Source organism: Hylobates moloch, unplaced genomic scaffold, assembly GCF_009828535.3.
Source record: "Hylobates moloch isolate HMO894 unplaced genomic scaffold, HMol_V3 SCAFFOLD_1, whole genome shotgun sequence".
Classification (NCBI taxonomy): Eukaryota; Metazoa; Chordata; class Mammalia; order Primates; family Hylobatidae; genus Hylobates; species Hylobates moloch.
In genome coordinates this window covers 172,594,780-172,616,205 of record NW_026652276.1, presented here as the reverse complement: position 1 = coordinate 172,616,205, position 21,426 = coordinate 172,594,780, and the positions used below count along the sequence as shown (strand labels likewise).

General features: G+C 38.5%; 2 protein-coding genes across 17 annotated transcripts in view; one reads left to right on the top strand and one right to left on the bottom strand.

Moving 5' to 3' along the window:
* The window catches only part of SLC25A40 (solute carrier family 25 member 40), a 129,992-nt gene extending 126,689 nt beyond the window's left edge, over positions 1 to 3,303 (bottom strand). Inside the window, exon 1 of the mRNA XM_058425105.1 lies at positions 2,834 to 3,303. The gene's annotated coding sequence lies outside the window, so the exon portion shown is untranslated. The remainder of the gene's footprint in view (positions 1 to 2,833) is intronic.
* Positions 3,304 to 3,436: 133 nt separating this feature from the next.
* Positions 3,437 to 21,426, top strand: part of ADAM22 (ADAM metallopeptidase domain 22) — a 258,810-nt gene continuing 240,820 nt past the window's right edge. For 6 of the 16 annotated variants that reach the window (XM_032761156.2, XM_032761154.2, XM_058425045.1 and 3 more), the window contains exons 1-2: positions 3,438 to 3,793; positions 4,272 to 4,432. In XM_032761156.2, coding sequence (XP_032617047.1) covers positions 3,709 to 3,793; positions 4,272 to 4,432 — 246 coding nt within the window. In that variant the 5' untranslated portion in view covers positions 3,438 to 3,708. Of the gene's footprint in view, positions 3,794 to 4,030; positions 4,433 to 21,426 lie in introns of those variants that run through there. The other 10 variants (XM_032761140.2, XM_032761137.2, XM_058424997.1 and 7 more) reach the window with 6 other exon arrangements.

Sequence of the window (21,426 nt, the reverse complement as noted above, 5' to 3'; positions counted from 1 at the left end):
GACAGTCAACATTATACTGAACAGGGAAAAGTTGAAAGCATTCCCAGTGAGAACTGGAACAAGACAAGGATGCTCACTTTCACCACTTGTACTCAACATAGTACTGGAAGTCCTAGCCAGAGCAATCAGACAAGAGAGAGAAATAAAGAGCACCCAAATCAGTAAAGAGGAAGTCACATTGTCACTGTTTTTGATGATATGATCGTATATCTAGAAATCCCTAAAGATTCATCCAAAAAGCTCCTAGAGCTGGTAAATGAATTCAGCAGGGTTTCAGGATACAAAATTAATGTACACAAATCAGTAGCTCTACTGTACACCAACAATGACCAAGCTGAGAATCAAATCAAGAACTCAGTTCCCTTTACAACACCTGCAAAAAAATTAAATACTTAGGAATAGACCTAACCAAGGATGTGAAAGACCTCTACAAGGAAAACTACAAAACACTGCTGAAAGAAATCATAAGCGACACACACACACACAAAACACATCCCTTGCTCATGGATGGGTACGAGCAATATTGTGAAAATGAACAAACCACCAAAAACAATTTACAGATTCAATGCAATTCCCATCAAAATACCACCATTATCCTTCACAGAGCTAGAAAAAACAATCTTAAAATTCATATGGAGCCAAAACCCACATAGCCGAAGCAAGACGAAGCAAAAAGAACAAACTGGAGGCATCACATTATCCGACTCCAAACTATACTATAAGGCCATAGTCACCAAAGTAGCATGGTACTGGTATAAAAATAGGCACATAGTCCAATGGAACAGAATAGAAAACCCAGAAAGAAAGCCAAATACAGCCAACTGATCTTTCATAAAGCAAACAAAAACACAAAGTGGGGAAAGCACATCCTATTCAACGAATGTTGCTGGAATAATTGGCAACCCACATATAGAAGAATGAAACTGGATCTTCATCTCTCATCTTATACAAAAATCAACTCAAGATGGATCAAGACTTAAATCTAAGACCTGAAACCATAAAGATTCTGGAAGATAACATCAGAAAAACCTTCCAGACATTGGCTTAGGCAAAGACTTCATGAGCAAGAACCCAAAAGCAAATGCAACAAAAGAAAGATAAAGAGATGGGACCTAATTAAACGAAAAAGCTTCAGCACAGCAAAAGAGATAATCAGCAGAGTAAACAGACAACCCACAGAGTGGGAGAAAATTTTCGTAAAGTATGCATCTGACAAAGGACTAATATCCAGAATCTACAAAGAACTCAAACAAATCAGCAAGAAAAAAAAACAACAAACAATCCCATTAAAAAAAGGACATGAATAGACAATTCTCAAAAGAAGATATACAAATGGCCAACAAACATATGGAAAAATGCTCAACATCACTAATTATCAGGGAAATACAAATCAAAACCACAATGCAATACCACCTTACTCCTGCAAGAATGGCCATAATAAAAAAATTAAAAAAAATAGATGTTGGCATGGATGCAATGAAAAGGGAACACTTTTACACTGTTTGTGGGAATGTAAACTAGTACAACGACTATGGAAAACAATATGGAGATTCCTTAAAGAACTAGAAGGAGATCTACTGTTTGATCCAGCAATCCCATTACTAGGTATCTACCCAGAGGAAAATAAGTCATTATACAAAAAAGAAACTTGCACATGCATGTTTATAGCAGCACAATTTACAATTGCAAAAATATGGCACCAGTCAAAATGCCCATCAATCAATGAGTGGATAAAGAAAATGTGGCATATATATACCATGGAATACTATTCAGGCATAAAAAGGAACCAAATAATGGCATTCGCAGCAGCCTGGATGGAATTGGGGACTATTGTTCTAAGTAAAGTAACTCAAGAAGGAAAAACCAAACGTTGCATGTTCTCACTCATATGTGGGAGATAAGTATGAGGACGCAAAGGCATAAGAATGATGATACATTGGACTTGGGGACTCAGGGGAAAGGGTGGGGGATGGTAAGGGATAACAGACAACACATTGGGTACAGTGTACACTGCTCGGGTGATGGGTACACCAAAATCTCAGAAATCACCACTAAAGAACTTATTCATGTAAACAAACACAACCTGTTCTCCAAAAGCGATTGAAATACAAAAATAAATAAACACTCAGAAAAAAATAAAAAAAAATAGCCTCAAGTAACTACTGGCTACAATATTTGAAAGGCACACCTCTAAATCTTAATTTTTTTCCTTTCTAAAATGGGAGTAGGCATGTGCAGTGGCTCACATCTGTAATCCCAGCACTTTGTGAGGCCAAGGTGGAGCCCAAGAGTTCAAGAGCATCCTGACCATCATGGAGAGACTCTTGTCTCTACAAAAAGTAATAATAATAACAAAAAATAGCCAGGTGTGGTGGCACGTGTCTGTGGTCCCAGCTATTTGGGAGGCTGAGGCAGGAGGATGGCTTGAGCCCAGGAGCTTGAGCTGCAGTGAGCCGTGTTCTCATCACTTGCACTCCAGCTGGGGCAACAGAGCAAGACCCTATCTCAAAAATACATACATACATACATACATACATACATACATACATACATACATATAAAATCAGAGTAATAGTTATAATCAAATTCTTGACCAAAGGATCAGATAATACATGTGAACTTTGAAAAACTAAAAAACACTAGTATTACTTTATGTAGATAACTATTTTATTATTGTTTCATACTCAACAATTTCTATCATTTTGAATCAGAGGAAAATGGAATAAGCAACTTGAGAAAACTGAGTTCCCCATATCTGGTAGCGTTTTGAGGCTGTCTGGCAATAAAGAACAAAAATATCCCGGAGAGTTAAGCTAAATCATCCCTCAGTTACCTGCAGAGACTTTCCCTGGGAGGTCCTCTTTGACTCTCTGGACTGAATTAATGGTCCTCTAGGTATAACCATGACACTTTTCACACTGTATTGTAAAAAAAGTGGTCTGTCTGCTCAACTTTACCCAAGAACAGGTGCCTCTGATCCCCGTGTCCTTCAGGTTGTCAACCGCTGGGTACCCAGTATATCCTCAATCTGTATTTGTTGAATAATTCACTTGCACTGTATTCGTGAGGGTATGGTTCTCCCGATAACTTAAGTAACTACTAATCTGTGGGAAACAGAACAGCTCTTTAAGGACGATGTAGATGAATACCGGCTGCTGTAACGGCCCAGTTGGTGCATCTCGGATGCCAGGAGGCCGTCCAGTGCTGATCTTTCTTTTGCCCTTCCCTCCGGCCCCTCCAGTCTGCGGGATATAGAGGACTTCACAGTCACGAGGTCTCGACAGTCCGTGCAGCCGTGGAGACAAGCGGGACACGGAGAGAGAACTACATTTCCCAGCTGACTCTCCTGCGCGCGCCCCTGCCTGCGCGCGGGGGGCGAGTGCACCGGGCGCTCGCTCCCTGCCGAGCGCTTGTCGCCCGCCCGAGCCTTTGCCAGGGGATGAGGTGGGAGGCGCTAGAAACCACTTAGCTACAGCCAACCGCCCAATGCAGCACTCGCTCGCTCCCCCCGCCAGCGGAAGCGCCCGCGGAGCACAATGCAGCACTGAGCCGCGGTGGAGGTTGCAGCGCCACGGCCGCCGCAGCACCGGCCGGGGCTGGGAGGAGGTGCCCGCGGGAACCCCGGGGGCGCGGAGCGAGGGAAACGGACTCGGCGGCCCCGGCATGAGGAGCTGAGCGTCTCGGGCGAGACGGGCTGACGGCAGCACCATGCAGGCGGTAGTGGCTGTGTCCGTGCCCTTCTTGCTGCTCTGCGTCCTGGGGACCTGCCCCCCGGCGCGCTGCGGCCAGGCAGGTAAGTTAGCCGTCCTCTGTGCCTTCGGGCCATACCATTTCCCGGGAATCTTTGGAGCCCTCAGGCGTGTTGAAAAGGGGGCATCCCCATTTCCCGAGTGCGCGGGGAGATTTTTTTTCTTTTTTTTTTTTTAAATTCAGGAGGGTGGTGAGAAGTGGAGCAAAAATATATGTGTGGAGGCGCGCAGATGCACTAGAAGCCTTCGGTCAAAGCCTATTTTTCTCCTTCTGAAGAGGAATGGGGAGAATGGGAAAGGGGTGCCCTGCTTCTGGGCCCCGCTCCTGGATGCTGTCAGATGAGCTGGTCCAAGGCTCTCCGGCTGGTGTCTCTGCGTCCTTCCCAGTTGGGTTCCGAGAGGGAGGGGGCGGTGGGGATTTTCGTAGGGGAGACATAGGACCGCAGGATGGAGGAGTGCGGGTCAGGGTCATTATTTTCGCCTTTTCTCTCCACTCCCTCCTTTTCCCGTTCCTGCCTGGAGGAGACGCCTCACTGATGGAGCTAGAGAAGAGGAAGGAAAACCGCTTCCTGGAGCGCCAGAGCATGGTGCCGCTGCGCCTCATCTACCGCTTGGGCGGCGAAGACGAAAGTCGGCACGACGCGCTCGACACGCGGGTGCGGGGCGACCCCGGTGGCCGGCAGGTGAGAGGCTCTGTCCGGGAGGTGGTCCTCCGTGCCTCCCGGCCCACCCGAGACCCCACGATTGCGCTCGGTTGCCCTGGAGATCCCATGTCTTCTTGGGTGAAATGAGCTCAGTCCCGATGCGAGTCATGCATGGCGCTCCCTGTGCAAAAAAGAAGGGGAAAAGGGTACAAAAAAGAACCAAAATAACCACAGGCCGAGGGCTTTGCCCGAGGGGAGTTGGTGCGGGGTGCCTTCAGCAGTGCGGTGACCTGAGAGAACAGGCGGAGAGCCCTCTGACATCTGTCAAGCAAAAGCCAGGCATGCATAGGGAGAAGGGAGGTAGTATTTGGGCAGGGTTGGAATCATCATTGTTGTTGTTTTACTCCTCAAAGAGACTTCATAAGTGATTTAACCCAAGGTTGACACTAAGAAAAAATTGGAAAAAAACAAGGCTAGACGTTCTTAAGAAACCCAAACTGTAAAAACAAGCTGAACTTTAAGGTTCTATTCGCACACAGTTTGTGGACACCAGCGATATATGCCCATTCACCCCTACCTTCTAGAAAAGGTGTCCTCCTCGCACTTTCTTTATTGGTAGCAGTTCTCTTGGTTTAATTAGGGCTGTGCTGTTTGTTGAGCATTTATAAATTATGTTTTAAAAAATCTAGTTTTTATCACTGTATCTGTATTTAAATCAAGATCACGCATTCACGATATGCCTGAAAATTACTGTGAATTTATTAACAAATTTAAGTAAATACTTCTGGGGCTGTGTATTTTTTTATTTCTACACATCAGCTGATCAGGCAGTTCACCCACCTGTAAGTACATATTAAGGTAGGACTTGTTCATGTACTTGAAAATTTTTGTAAACTTGACCGAAGCAACGGGAAGCCAAACCTTTTCACATGTATAAATACATTCATCAGTGCTTTAAGATATATCTTAATGATGTGATAATTATGCTAACTTATCTGTATGTGTGAAATATGTAAAAATAGAAAATATTACTTAAATCTGTATTTGTAGCCAAATAGTTGGTACTGTTAACATTTTGTTAATAGAAGGTGGGAAATTAGCTTAAAGGACTACATAATATCCATCAAAGATTATTTTAGTAGAAAATCCCGATATGTTAAGCTTTTAATGAAGGATTCTTTTATGTGAATTAATGTTTGGTAAATGCCTATTTTCCTTTTCCATTTTGACTTGTTTCAGTGGTAAAACTGAAGAAGCAGGGGCCATAGTTTCCCTATGTCATCGTATTTTTCAATTCATTAAGATTATTTCTGTGGAAGAATATTTTCACACCTATTTGCAACCTTCTATTATAAAAAATTTCAAACGCAAAAGAGTAGGATAAGTTAATGAACCCCCAGCTCCGAGAATTAGCAACTCATGGCCAATCTTGTTTTGTCTATACCCTACCTATTTTTTTTCTATTTTCTTTCCCTCTCTGTATTGTATTGAAGCAAATCATATCATTTCATTCATAAAAATTATAGGAATGTACCACTAAACGGTAAGGATTCTTTTAAAAATGCAACCATGTTATTGTATTTTCAAAAATTAGCAGTAATTTCTTACTACTATCAAATATCCTGTTTTTCAAATTTCCAGTTCTCGTAAATATGTATGTATATATGTATATGTATGTGTGTGAATGTTTATATGTGTGTGTGTGTGTATATATATATATATAGAGAGAGAGAGAGTATATATTTAGAGTATATATTTAAGTAAGTTTGTCTGGACTAGGACCCAGATAATGTCTGTAGATTGCAATTAGTTTATTTATTTATTTTTTGTGACAGGGTCTCTCTCTGTCACCCAGACAGGAGTGCAGTGGCACTATTATGGCTCACAGCAGCCTTGACCTCTTGGGCCCCAGTGATCCTTCCACCTCAGCTTCCTGAGAAGCTTGGATTACAGGCATGTGCCGCCTTATCTGGCTAATTAAAAGTTTGTTTTTGTAAAGATGAGATTTCACCATGTTGCGCAGGCTGGCCTTGAACTCCTGGGCTCAAACCATCTGTTGGCCTCGCCCTCCCAAAAGGCTGGGATTACAGGTGTGAGTTGTGGGGCCTAGCCTGTTTTTTTGTTTTCTAAAAGCTCTTTTAATGTATGGTTCTTTCCCCTCATTTTCTCTTTTTTTACCCTTGCGATTTTTTCAGTGAAGACATAGAGTCTTTCATCTTGTAGAGTTTCTCAGAGTCAAGATTTTGCTGTTGTAGCCAGTGCTTCAAAACAATTCACAAAGACTTTCTAGGAGAGGAAGAGAGACTGAGGGAAGTAGAGATACAGAAAAAGAAAATAATAGGATTGAACCTGGAAACTCACAGAATCTCTGACTCATGCTGGAAATGTCTTCGGGTACCTCTTGCCTTTTCTGTGTTGGTGAAAGACCACCACTTTTGAAAAGTGGAGGAGGTCAGTCCTCCTTTTCTCCCCATTTATGGAGCACCACTTGTGCAGTTTTTTGATTCACAGGACTCTTGACTTGGGGTGGAAAGCTATTTTGGGCTCATAGAGCTTCTACTCCCTATAGCGATAAACGTCACAATAGAGAAGAATGACTGGTTTTTGGTGAAGTATGAATGAATTGGTAAGATTTAGGTTTAACAGTATGAATAGATTATTTATTCAAGTCAGAAATGAAAGCAATGATACCATCTTATAGTAATTATTACAAAACGTTATCCCAGTGCCTGGCACATAGTATGGTACACATAGTACATGTTGATGTCTGTATCACTTGGGAGCCACTGCAGTTTACCATGCTGCTTAAACTACAGGTGGAAATCATTGATAACTAGGACCAAATCTGACAAAATTTTAAAGACCTATTTATCTTAGGCCAACTTTTCCTACAGTTAGGAAACAGAGGAGTTTTCTTGCACTACTGGCATTTCTAGTTTCCCTAAGAGTAATCATTGGATCGAAAAACATAAGTTGATTTTTTATGGCCCTTGTTATTTGTATAATACTTAAATAATCTAATTTATGGCATTTTAATTTTAGATACCCATAGATTTTTTTTTTTTTTTTTTTGAGATGGTGTCTTGCTCTGTCACCCAGCGTGGAGTGCAATGGCGTGATCTCAGCTCATTGCAACCTCCACCTCCTAGGTTCAAGCAATACTCCTGTCTCAGCCTCCTGAATAACTGGGATTACAGGCGCCCGCCACCATGCCCAGCTAATTTTTGTATTCTTAGTAGAGACGGGGTTTCACCATTTTGGCCAGGCTGGTCTAGAACTCCTGACCTCGGGTGATCCTCCCACCTCGGCCACCCGAAGTGCTGGGATTACAGACATGAGCCACCATGCCTGGCCACCCATAGATATTTTTATCAACTTCCTTTCTACTTCATAAATAAAATCAGGGTGATTTTCTGTGAACTCAAAAAGCTTATATACATTTGTTGATTTGTTTCTTTAAAAGCCATTTATTTATTTTTATTTTTATCTTTTTTCTTTTGAGATGGAGTCTCACTCTCTTGCCCAGGCTGGAGGATAGTGGCACAATCTCGACTCATTGCAAGGTCCACGTCCCTGGTTCAAGCGATTCTCCTGCCTCAGCCTCCCGAGTAGCTGGGACTACAGGCGTGTGCCACCACACCTGGCTAATTTTTTATATTTTTAGTAGAGACAGGGTTTCACCATGTTAGCCAGGATGGTCTCAATCTCCTGACCTTGTGATCCGCCCGCCTTGGCATCCCAAAGTGCTGGGATTACAGGCGTGAGCCACCACGGCCAGCCTAAAAGGCATTTATTTACTTGTGCTCCTACTCTGTACCAATTTTTATGCAAGACCATGGGCATTTAGAGATAAAAGACACAGTTTTCCTTTAAGGAATTCTTAAAGATGTGGAAAATGAGTGGGTGAATAAACAGTTATACTTTGCCTTGTGATTTTCTGGAGGTGATCACAGAGGCCGGTGGAGGCAGAGAAGGCTAGTACTTAACCCAGGGGAGCAGTCAGGGTGGGCTCTCTGGGGAAGCCGTGTTTCAAGGGTGAGTTTGGAATTGCTTCATTAAAAGGAAGGGCGAGCATATCCAACCAAAGAGGCAGTAAGTACATAGGTACATGGGAATTAGGATATGTTTTTGTTAATTGCAAATAGTAAAGATTTCAGGGACAGATAAGATAAAACAGGAAAGCAAAGACTAGATGCTGTGGCACTTTCATGACTTACTGAGGAATTTGGAATTTGTCTTGAAGGCAGTCAAAGGATTTCAGTTAGGCGAGTTAACTGACCAGATTCATGTTATTGTCAGATAATCCTAATTGTTAGAATGAATAATTTTAATTTCAAAGAGCATGTGACTGTAGCTGTGTACTTTAGTTCACTAGTAAATGTTCACATAATCTTAAGATTCATAAGACCTTAGTAAATATACTGAAAATAGCTATAAATGAGTTAAAATTTATAATGCACTTACAACAATGCTGGGCATAGAGTAAGCACTATATGAGTCTTTGTTAAATAACATTAACTCCCTCAGGCTGCTTGAGTACTATTTAGATATTTTATGACATCACTTGAATGCAAAATGGTGCCTTAATTACCTGAGTTTAACATAGTCCCAGAAGTATGTTATAAATTACTCAAATTTATATTTAACTAAGTGGAATCAAATAGTCCTAGAGACAGAAGAGACTTTATAGGTTATCTAACCTAATTCAGGAATTACTTTTCACTTGGTAAGAGCAAGCCATTGGCTGGGCACGGTGGCCCATGCCTGTAATCCCAGCACTTTGGGAGGCCGAGATAGGTGGATCATTTGATGTCAGGATTCGAGACCACCCTGGTCGATATGGTGAAACCCTGCCTCTACTAAGGGTACAAAAATTAGCCCGGTGTGGTGGTGGGCACCTGCAGTCCTGAGGCTGAGGCATGAGAATCGCTTGAACCTGGGAGGCGGAGGTTGCAGTGAGCAGAGATGGTGCCACTGCACTCCAGCCTGGGCGACAGACCAAGTCTTCATCTCAAAAAAAAAAAAAAGCCATTCACCAAGATGGATATGCTGATTACCCTGATCTGATCAGTATGCATTGTATGCATCAAAACATCACTATGTACCCAATAAATATGTACAGTTATTATATGTCAGTTTTTTAAAAGGTTAAAAAGAGTATGGAAATCAGCAATGTATTACTTAGTGTTTCAGAAAGCTTCCAAGAACTACAGTGATATAAACCACCTTAATTTTACTCTTAATGTGTCCTTGTTTCAATTTTCATCCCTAAATTGGGACAGAAAAATTTTAGAAGAAATTTTCATTGTAGTTCTGTTTAAATGCTGACAATTTGATTGGTTTTAAATAGTAATTCTGTTGATATAAGTACGTATTGTAAATGATTTCTTTACTGTATGGTTACTTGAATGCATATACTTTATTTTTATCACAAGTGGGAGGATCAGCCCACTACTGAAAGCTTATTATGCCACAAAGTCCTAGAAATGGTAGTCAAAGTAATTATATTTGATTGTGGGTAGCCTTGCTATCTTCAAAGTTGTTTACCTAGTCTAAAGTAATTTCATTCCTGGAAAATAGCATTCAGGCCTAGAATATTCAAAATATTGAGAGCCTTTCTTCTGTCTTGAAATTATTTGTGCTGAAAGAATTGTATGTTTGCAGGTGAAAGGATAAAACTTATACTTTTACCTGGACTTCTGCGTAGGCAAGGTATCACCTACTGAGTCTTACTGATGGTTTGATACTACTCATTGTTTGATACACATAATTGCTATTTTTTGAATAAGCACCTTAATGATTCTTTTTTGTCAACTAAGCATCACAGATTTATATCAAGGTTGTTATTTTGTGGTTTATTTTGTTGTGTTTTCACCCCATGCATTTTTAATACTTTGTTTTTTACCCAGTGATTATATATTTCTACAAGGAGCAAAATTTCTTTTTGTTGGAAGCCTTTGTTGTCAATGAATAGATGGGCTACTTTTTTTCCTCTGGCTCTTTCCCTAGGAAGTGTTATAGCTTCCCAAGTAGCAAAGTGCCAAGGACATAGATCTACAGTTTGTCATAGTTTTGATAACCAATAACAAATGGGAAAAATGCCAAATGGCAGCAAGATGGCAAGCAGTAGGTGTGCTCCATTTTTATAGATGTACTTATACATATGCCTGTGCATGGATGAGCTGTACTTTGCATTGTGCTGTTTCATTGACGAGCACTGAGTCAGCTTGATGGTAAATTGTCTGCAGTACTGCTTCCCTGGCGGAAAATGGCTCCTAGGAATTACAACTTTGGAAGTATTTTGCAAGGGTAGCACAAACATCTTTTTTTTTTTAATACTGTGCATTTGTTAAAGTAAGTGGCTCAATATTGATAAAGTTTTGCCACCAATCAGAACTTTGTTCTACTGCTATAAATAGGAGGCATTTCACAATGAATTTTTATTCTCCTACCAACCATCTTCTTTTCCAATTAAATTGTAAAAAAAAGTAAAATTCAGAATTGTAGGAGTTTCCCTTAGTCTTGTTTTTACACTATGAAATCCCAATTTGTATATATATGTATTTTTGGTATCTTTAAAATTCTACCTAATGAGGTTATGGTGCACAGAAGGAATCACTTCTGTACAGCTACACATAGGAAACTAACTATGAATGACTCTAAGAGCTTATAGGTTGATAAAAAATGTTCCTATTTTTATTTGCTTTCTCATATTGCAAAGAATGCCAAGAGTTCTCCTGTCATTTTTAACACATAGAGTCCCTTAGAAGAACTTGGAGAGAGGCCTGCTTTTTTCTCACAACACACTGAGAACAGGAATCTGTAAGGTCAGTAGTATTCCCTAACTCCAGTGGGGCTAATTAGATAGGGCCATATTTATCATTAAGTAGCATGGATAAGCCCCAAAGGGAAAGAAGATAGATGTTCATAAAAGTGGGGCTGGGGGATGGAGCAGAAGAAAAGGTAGAGTCCTTGAGGGGAATGGTGAGAAGGTAGAAGGAAAAGGAAATGATAAAAAGAGAAAAATACTTTTAATAGTGTCACTATATATGTTATATACTAAAATAGTTAAATATATGGTAACTTACATGGCTACCTTTTATGTGCCAAATGGTCTTCTGAATACTTGATGCACGTTAATTCATTGCGTCCTCACAAAAATCATGTGTGACAGGTAATACTTATCTGTAAAGTCACAAAGCTGATAGGGGATTTGAACCTAGGCACTTCAGCTCCACCGCACTGCCTATGTGCTTAACTACTACTCTAGACTGGTCTTATGGAAGGGGGCTGCCAACGATTCTTTAGATGCCATTCAATGTCGCTGGAGTCAGATTTCTTACATTTACCCCATTGGAACTATATATGACTTTTAGTGCCTGAAAAATATATACATTTTAAAGTTAGAAAATAGTGAAGAAGCTTGCAGAGCACAACAGGAATGTTTCATTTTTATTATCTTGAAAATGAAAATGGAATTTGTGAGAATATCTGACATTTAAATGGTGAAAAACACCTCTTGAAGGATGCGTGTCCTATTTGTTTGTAGATACGTACACTGTCTGTTACACTTATTCATTGTAAGTCACATATTAGTATTCAGCAATCAACACCAAAATTGTATATGCTTTTTTGTGGTCAAAGTTTCATAGGTAGAAACATTAATTGCTAAACAGGGATCCATATTCATATATTTTTCTCCAAAAGAAAAGATACAAAATATCTTTTATGCCTTCATAGAACTAGCAGTACCAGAGTCCCAAACGTGATATCATTCAGGTAAAAGAGATATGTAATCAATAATAACAAAAAATGATAGCTTCTGAGAACATGTAGTTGAATGTGTTTACTTTGATAATAAAAGTACTTGCAAGCAAACATTGGGGGAAATAGTTGAGAAAATGAGGATTAGTATTTATTAACTTACATAAATATAAACATTTATAATATATAAGTATAAATATATAATATATACAAAATATAAATAATATATAACTTTTTTTGTCATGTACCAGGCATTGTATTGAGTGATTTACATGCATTATCTCTTATTATGAGGTAGATACTGTTATACCCATTTGAAGATGAGGAAACTGAAGTTAATTAACCTGCCTAAGGTTATACAGGTAATAAGTGGTAGAAGTGGGAATAGGATTCTCAAAATGTTAGACATCAACATAAAATAATCTTTTATAATCTTTACTACTTATTTGACATGTGGTTTCCCATTTATCTCCGTGTTGGAACATACCTAACATTATTTCTTGGTCTTGCCCAGGTCTCCTCCCTAGCTAACTTGCAGTTATTTTACATATAATTAAAATAGAGTACAACATGCTGTATTTTTTAAAATAGAAATATTTTATATAAAAATGATTTTAGACTTCTGGCTATCCCTTACTTTTGATTTTATCGTTAGAGTTCCTTTTAAAATAGAAGTTTGTTTTGTTTCCCCCAGGACGGACTGTTCTCTGTAACTTGATTTTGAAAATAAAATTGAAAATGTTGTACCATGATCCAGAAATATCAGCAGTTCTAACTGGAAAGGGAAGGAATAAAGAACATAAATCATTCTCCCCTACCCCTAAATATGCTTGTTACTTGCGTTGAAGAGATTTTCAGAATCGTGTCAGCAAGGTTAAATGAACATTTTTCTTCTCCTTTTTAAAATTTAATTTTGTACTAGGGGATTTTAGCACTTAGCAATAATTGCCCTTTTGTTGTGTTTTTTTGTCTCAAGTAAAGATTGTTAGATAACTCTTTGAAGATGAGAAATCGATAGTGCTTTTCTGCAGATAGGCCTTGAGAGCTCACATTTTGCAAGTGATTTTAAAATTTTCTAGCTGAGGCAGAACTCCTGGTTGAGTTTTGTGAGACCACTTATTCTGCTTCACACTGCCCCATGTCTCTAGCTTTTACCTCTAGTTGGTCAATTTCTGTTCTGTTTTTTTTTTTTTTTCAATTTGCCTTTTAAGTAGATTTGTTTCAGAGGAATTGCCTTCATTTCCTCCACTAGTGAGGTTAGGGGATTTGAACCTAGGCACTTCAAGGTTAGGATGAGGTTAGGATGTTGGGGGTCAGGCTGGTACACACAATTTGCTGGCACAAACAATTTGGTCATAGCTCAAGCTTTTTTCTCTATGTGGTTTTTCTTTCTTTGGATTAAACAGCACGATGCTACAGCAAGAGCTGCCACTTGACAGAACCTGGTTCTGCAGATTTCTTTGATTTCCCTAGTGGATTTTTAATGCCTTTGGGATATCCTGTTAGTGGTCTGTTGAGGAACTCAGCTGTGACTCCTCAGCAGGCTTAAGTGGCAGTTGAGGTTACACATAGCTTGGTGGTATTAATCTAAAGTAGGCTGGAGAGGGAGCGAGGCAAGCAGTTACCTGAGGAATGATCTAGGATCATCAGATATGGTCAGGAATACGCTGTAGGTAAAAGGGTGGTGGCAGGTGAGGCTCAGGGAAATCAGAGAGCAAATTATCAAGAGAAGATACTAGGCTGGTCATGTCAGTATCCTTCTGGCTGAACTAGAAAGAGCTACCTCAAAGAGTCTGAAGCACTTTCCGAGTTTCTGGCTCCACCCTTGATCTGGGTCTTAGGTCTTTAAAGGGAAACTTGTGTTTTTTTTTCTTTTTTCTTTTTTCTTTTTTTTTTTAGTCAGTCTTGTTCTCATCCACACATGAGCTTTAAGTGTTCGGTTCCTCCTTCTTCCTTCTTCTTCTCCCTTCCTATTCTATGAGTGTGTGTGTTTTTCTTTTTTCTTTTTTAAAATTATTTCTTCCTCCTCTTTCTTTACCTTCTTGTCTTTCACCTCCTCTTTCTTCTTCTTCTTGGTTGGTCTTTGTAAACGTCTGCAGGCTAGTGAGAGAATGCTTTAAGGGGCTTCACACTTCTCCCTATTTTACAGTTTAGACACTGTGCCTTACGTGGATCAGGAGATGAGACCCAGTTAAATATTGATTTCCTAATTTATGCAGGAGTTTTTCATACTCTAAAAAATCAGTTTGTACAAAATGAGCAACATCTTATTTTGAATAGCATGTGGTATGTGTTAAATAAATGTATGTTGTGTAAATGAAGAGTCCCTAAGTTAGAATTTGGAAAATTTGTTCTTACTGAGATAGATAATTTTGGTGTCAGTCATGGTTTGCCATAGATTGCGAATTTTCAAGGTTGGTATTAGCTGCAGCTTACAAATAGGAATGCTTTCATGTGCCTTCCAGAAAAACTTGAAGTAAGTGTTTGATAAGGATGGGATTTTGAAAAACATATATTTACAAATTTACCAGTATGCTGAAGAATGAAGCCAATTATTTCTCTTCTTTTTTTTTTTTTTTTTTTTTTTTTTTTTTTTTTTTTTTTTGAGACGGAGTCTCACTCTGTCGTCAGGCTGGAGTACAGTGGCACGATCTCAGCTCACTGCAACCTCCACCCTCTGAGTTCAAGCGATTCTCCTGCCTCAGCCTCCTGAGTAGCTGGGATTACAGGCGCCTGCCACTGCACCCGGCTAATTTTTTGTATTTTTAGTAGAGACGGGGTTTCACCTTCTTGGCCAGGCTGGTCTTGTACTCCTGACCGCGTGATCCACCCGCCTCGGCCTCCCAAAGTGCTAGGATTATAGGCGTGAAACACGGCGCCTGGCTGAAGCCATTATTTCTCAGGAAGAACTTTATTGACTTTGGTAGAAACCTTAGCATCATCAAAGATGATGAAAGTTTTGGATATATATCCAGTAATAAACTGCTGGATTGAATGGTAGTTCTGTTGTAAGTTCTTTGAGAAATTTCCAAATTGCTTTCCACAGTGGCTGAAGAAGTTCATTCCGACCAAGAGTGTATAAGTGTTCCCTTTTCTCCTTACCCTCATCAGCATCTGTTTTTTTGACTTTTTAGTAATAGCCATTCTGACTGATGTGAGATGATCTCATTGTGGTTTTGATTTGCATTTCTCTGATGATTAGTGATGTTGAGCATTTTTTTTTACTTGTTTGTTGGCTGCTTGTATGTCTGCTTTTGAGGAGTGTCTATGTCTTTTGCCCATGTTTTAATGGGATTATTTATTTTTTGCTTGTTGAATTAAGTTCCTTATAGATTCTGGATATTACACTTTTGTTGGATGCATAGTTTGCTAATATTTTGTTGAATTCTGTAAGTTATCTGTTTACTCTGTTGATAGTTTCTTTTGCTGTGCAGAAGCTCTTGAGATTAATTATGTCCTACTTGACAATTTTGTTTTTGTTGCAATTGCTTTGAGGACTTGGTCATAAGTTCTTCCTCAAGGCTGATTTCCAGAATGGTGTTCTCTAGATATTCTTCTAAGATTCTTATAGTTTGAAGCATCTTGAGTTAATTTTTATATATGGTGAAAGTTAGGGGTCCAGTTTCATTCTCCCGCATATAACTAGCCAGCTATCCCAGCACTGTTTACTGAAGAGGGAGTTCTTTCCCCATGGCTTATTTTTGTCCACTTTGTTGAAGATCAGATGGCTGGAGGTATGCAGCTTTGTTTCTGGGCTCTCTATTGTGTTCCACTGGTCTATGTATAGCCAAAAGAAAATAAATCATTCTACCAAAAAGACACATGCACTCATGTTCATTGCACTATTCACAACAGCAAAGTCAGGGAATCAACCTAGGTGCTCATTCATGGTGGACTGGATAAAGAAAATGTGGTACATATATACCATGGAATACTATGCAGCCTTAAAAATAATGATATTATATCCTTTGCAGCCACATGGATGTGGCGGGAGGCCATTATATATATATATATATTTTTTTGCATCTGAGTCTGTGATTTTGTTTATTCAGCATTACTGATTACTTCTTTGAACCAGACCTTAGGACATTTCAAGGCTATAGTCAAAAGAAACTGCTTCACTTTATGGGTTTTTTTTTTTTTCTGTACGGTAAGTAAGTATTTATAGTTGTAAACATATTTTTGCTTCCTCTGAAATATTAAATTGAATTTATATAAATAGCTTTACTATTTTTGTCAATCCAGCCAATATTTCAAAATAACAAACAGAAACATGAAAGGGTAAGCCTACTAGAATATACAGTAGTGGAGGTGTAGAAATGTATGTCTGCAGAATTTAGGGTACTATGGGGATGTCCTGGGCTTGGTTCTCTGCTCTGTCTTCCATTCATGTTCTCTCTGTAAGAAAAATCATGTACTTTCATGGTTTTAAGTAGCAAAAAGCGTGATTACTCTCAAATTTGTAACTCTGTTTCTGACATCTACTGAGCTCCAGATTTTAGTTGTCTATGCTATACCTCCAATTGGATACTGATTGATGTCATAGAACTTTTTTTTTTTTCTTTTTCTTTTTTTTTTTTATTATACTTTAGGTTTTAGGGTACATGTGCACAATGTGCAGGTTTGTTACATATGTATCCATGTGGGGAGGCCATTATATTAAGTGAATTAATACAGGAACAGAAAACCAAATACTGTATATTCTCACATATAAGTGGGAGCTAAACATTGTATACTCATGGACATCAAAATGGCAATGGTAGATACTGGGGACTAAGAGAGAGGAAGGGAAGGAGAGGGGCAAGGGTTGAAAAACTAACTGCTGGGTACTATGCTCAGCATCTGTGTGATAGTATCATTCATATCCCAAATCTCAGCATCACTCAATATACCAATGTAACAAACCTGCACACGTATCCCTTGAATCTAAAATAAAAGTTGAAATTATAAAAAAAAGATTATGAAAGCTTTGATTCAGGACTACAAAAATGTTCTCACTTTTTATGATCCTGTATAGTTGGTTTAGCTATAAATAGTACATAGCTTTTTCTGAATTATTTCCTCGTGAAAGTACCTTCTAACTTGGACAGATATTGATTGATAAGAAGATAGGGGAAATTCAAGAAGTGTTCATTGCTGTCACCAAAGGTGAAGCCATTCTGGCTAGGTAAGTGACTAGAGGTAAGACTATTTCAAACCACAGTGTATAACAGTTTTCGTTGACTCTCAGAATCCTCTAAAGTAAAAAAAAAAAAAAAATAAAGTGGTGGGGAGAGGATATTGGTGAGGAGATACTAAGAATTTTCACTTAACTTAATTTCTGAGACAAGTTAGGCATGATGTTCTTATAGTTCTTAATAATCTTGAATAGACAATGTTCTCTCATAGTTAATGAGAGAAAAGTACTATTTATTCATAATCAATTTAATATGAAATATACTTGTGGTCTTTGATGAGTGTTTTGGGCGTTTTCTTAAGTGTTCTGATTATGAAATGATGAACTTTGCAGTTATTGTAGGGTTATGGAATAAAAATTAGTTTAATTACATGCAATAACATGGAATGAAGGCATGGACCCTCATCTTCATTTGTATTTCTTTCCGTCGTTGAGCACAGACAGAGCCTTGTACATAACAAGTGCTCAACAAGCAAATGTTGACTGAATGAAATTGTTGATGCCATGACTTATAGAGGGCCCTGTTTCTTCATTAATGCTCCCATACCCCCATCATTACATCAGGTTTTCCCTGAACAATTGTTTCTTTTCTTTTTTCTTCTTCTCTTTCTTTCATCATCCCTCAGTATAGGCTCTGTCACTTTCCTGCAGCCTTTTTCCATTTCGCTGTGTACATAGCCTTGCTCTTTTCTCATTTGGTATGACCCTTGGTTTATTTTGTATTTCCCCCCACTCTATTTCTGTCAAGCGTCTCTTTCTCTAAGCAACTAAAGTAAAAACAAGTCTCTGAAAGGTTATTTACATTCAGTGTTGGGAACCATCCCTGTAGCACATTGCTGGACTTATTTTGGGATTTAGAAAATGTGTTATAATTCAACACGCTTTCCATTTTACTACTTACTTGTAAACCTATATTTTGTGAGGTTTTTCTTTTTTTCCATTCGTTTATTTCTGCTGTGCCCCTTGAATTGCTCCTCATTCATTCTCCTCTGTGGATGTGGATTTTAGTGTCCCTTCTGCCCTTTATTGCTGGAATAATCTCCTTCCTAAAATCATTTTCCTAGTTCTCATTGCTCATAATCCCCTGGATTTAAGCTTTAAATTATATGCTTAGTTTACCCTCTACATTTGCTGATCATGTCATTTCTCAAAGTCTTTGACAGTAATCCATTGCTACAGGATAGGGATCCATTGCTACATTGCTACAGGATTCATATTCAGTATAAAGGAACGACCAGGCATTTTTAAAGGTATCCTAAAAGTAAAACTTGCCTCATAGGCTTGGCATAAAGTTGTGCATGCGTATGTGTCCATTAAGGAGGGGATTGGGGCGCCGATAACTTGGGTGTTAGTAGAAGGTGTTCTTATGAAACAGATTGTAATGTTGGACTCACAATTGGTTATTCATATTCACTATTGTTTGTGCACTGCTTGGCACTGTGCCTGACACACAGTTGGTGCTCAGTAAATATTTATGGTTTTGTTTCAATTTTCTGTCACCAAAAATGCAGGAAAAAAGTTCTGTGACCATTTGTTAGTGATTGTATGTACTTTTGAGATAGTTCCAGGAGTTACAATATTTACTTTCTCTGGATTATTTAATGCTTTGGTTGGGATGGCATGGAGAGGATTGTGGACCTCATTCTACTTTTATGGCTAAAGCCCTAAATTCTTTCTTCGTCTTCCTGCACATATACCCCTCCTGGCCCAGCAGAGCCAGGGCCTGTGTTAGTATGCCCGGGCTCTCATGGTGAGTGTTTGAATTGAAGTAGCTGTCCCTGTTGCTTCAAATCTGAGTCAGGATTTATTAGGAAAGGCAAGGCCTATTAGGAAAGGCAGGGCCATGATGACGAGGGGAGGGAGACGTCCAAAGAAAATGACAGGAACTTGGACAATGATTGGCATACTGACATTCTACCACATAAAGTCTCCTTGCTGTCTTGAGGCCACTATAATCACTGTGACAAAATCATTCATGTCACTTTATAGCCCTGTCTCTTCCAACAAAAAAATAAATTCAAGCTATTTAACCTTTTTGTGTGACTTTATTCACCAGACTTTGTCATTCGCTGCCTGGAGCTGCATTTTCTTTAAGACAATGATGTATATCTTCTGAGAGAGTGACATCTAGTATTTCTGATGGATTTGAATTCATATGGCATATTCAGCCAAGGATTTCCCTTACTATTTATTTTTAGGGTTTGATTTTTTTAAACTATGGTTTTGAACTAAGGACAACATCCTCTTTTTTTTCCTATAGCTAAGCCCCAGATATTTTGTCTAAAAATTGAAAATAAATTTCTAGTTTTTATCTTAGTTTTATGGACCTATAACCTAATCTAAAATATTCATATTATTTAATATGGATTATGTTAATATAAATTTATATGTAAATATAAAATAGAGATAATAAATATAAGTTTAAACATCTATTATGTAAATTATAACTGATTAATATGTTAATATAAAATATTTATATTCTTTTATAACTTTTTTATTTCTTAGGAAGTGGATGTTACCCATACTCCATGAAATCTTCATGCCTCTAAAAGATCTTCATATATTGGTTTAAATCAGAAAAATATACCAGTAGAGAACAGGCACATTAGTATAATCAGCTTCAAGAATTTATATCTCAGTGTAAATGGAGGCTCTGAAAGTAGCTTTAAGACCAGATGAAAAAATGAGGACTTGTGGTGGAGAGGAGGCCCTACGTTAAAAGATAAAGATCAAATACAGCTGTTGTGACTTTAGCTAACCTAACGTAATCCCAGGAACAAAATAGTTCCTATCTTTCTTACATGTATTTTTATAAGAGGTTTATTGAGATGTAATTTGCACAGCATAGAATTAACCCATTTAAAAATGGTATACAATTGAGAGTTTTTGGTGTATTTAGAGAATTGTGCAGCGATCACCACTGTCAATTTTGAAACATTTTCATCACTTCAAAAAGAAACCTCATGCCCATTTTCCCTAACTGCCTTTCACCCTCAGCCTGAGCACCCACTGATCTACTTTCTGTCTCTACAGATTTACTTACTCTCGAGCTTTCATATGAATGGAATCATACACTATCCAGTCTTTTGTGACTGGCTTTTTTTCACTTATCATAATGTTTTCCAGTTTCATTCATGTTGTAGCATGTATCAGTATTTCGTTCCTGAATAATATTTCATTATCAATCCATTCATTTTGATGAACATTTGAGTTGTTTCCATTCTTTGGCTATTTAAAATAATGGTGCTGTGAATATGTGTGTAAAAAATTTTTGTGTGGACATGTGAAAACACACACACCAAAGTATCATAAAAAATACTTACCCTTATTACATGCAGTGGTATACGTTTCATTCTGTTCTGTTCTATTTCATTTTCTTTAAAACCCTGCCTATGGTGCACTCAAGTGATTTCAGAGTCCTTTCTATGATCTTACCCACAACTTTAAAAACTACCCTACAGGATTCCTCACAGGTAAGCTCAGTACCTGTGAGGCAGCCCTTTGTTTAGACGTCTCTGGCTAAAAAAGTTTTAGAAAGTTGAATCAACATGTGCCTCCTTGTATGTTCTGTCTGTTACTTTTTGTTTTCTTGTAGTTTTCCTGGTAATAATATTAGGGACGTCTGGATGGTTGTGTTACTTATCCCTTAGCTGTTATATGGTATCAGTGAAATTGACCATGTGAGGGTGCTTGTAAAAATTTCTTCAGTTTGTTTAATATAAAAAGCTTAAGTTTTGAAATAATTCAAACATACAAAATGGTAGATAGAATAATGTAATGGACACCCTTGTACTCACCACCCAGAATGAACAAAATTTAGTGTGGTTTGTTTGTTTTGCAAGAAACTAATGTTATAGATTCAGCTGATGCTCTCTTGCCCTTCTGTTTTCCCCTTCCTTCTCAGAGGAAATCATTATCTTGCAATTCGTGTGCATCCTTTCCATCTTTGTTTTCTTTTCTTCTTCTTCTTTTTTTTTTTTTTTTGAGACGGAGTTTCGCTCTTGTTGCCAAAGCTGGAGTGCAGTGGTGCCATCTCGACTCACTGCAGCCTCTGCCTCCCGGGTTCAAGCAATTCTCCTGCCTCTCAGCCTCC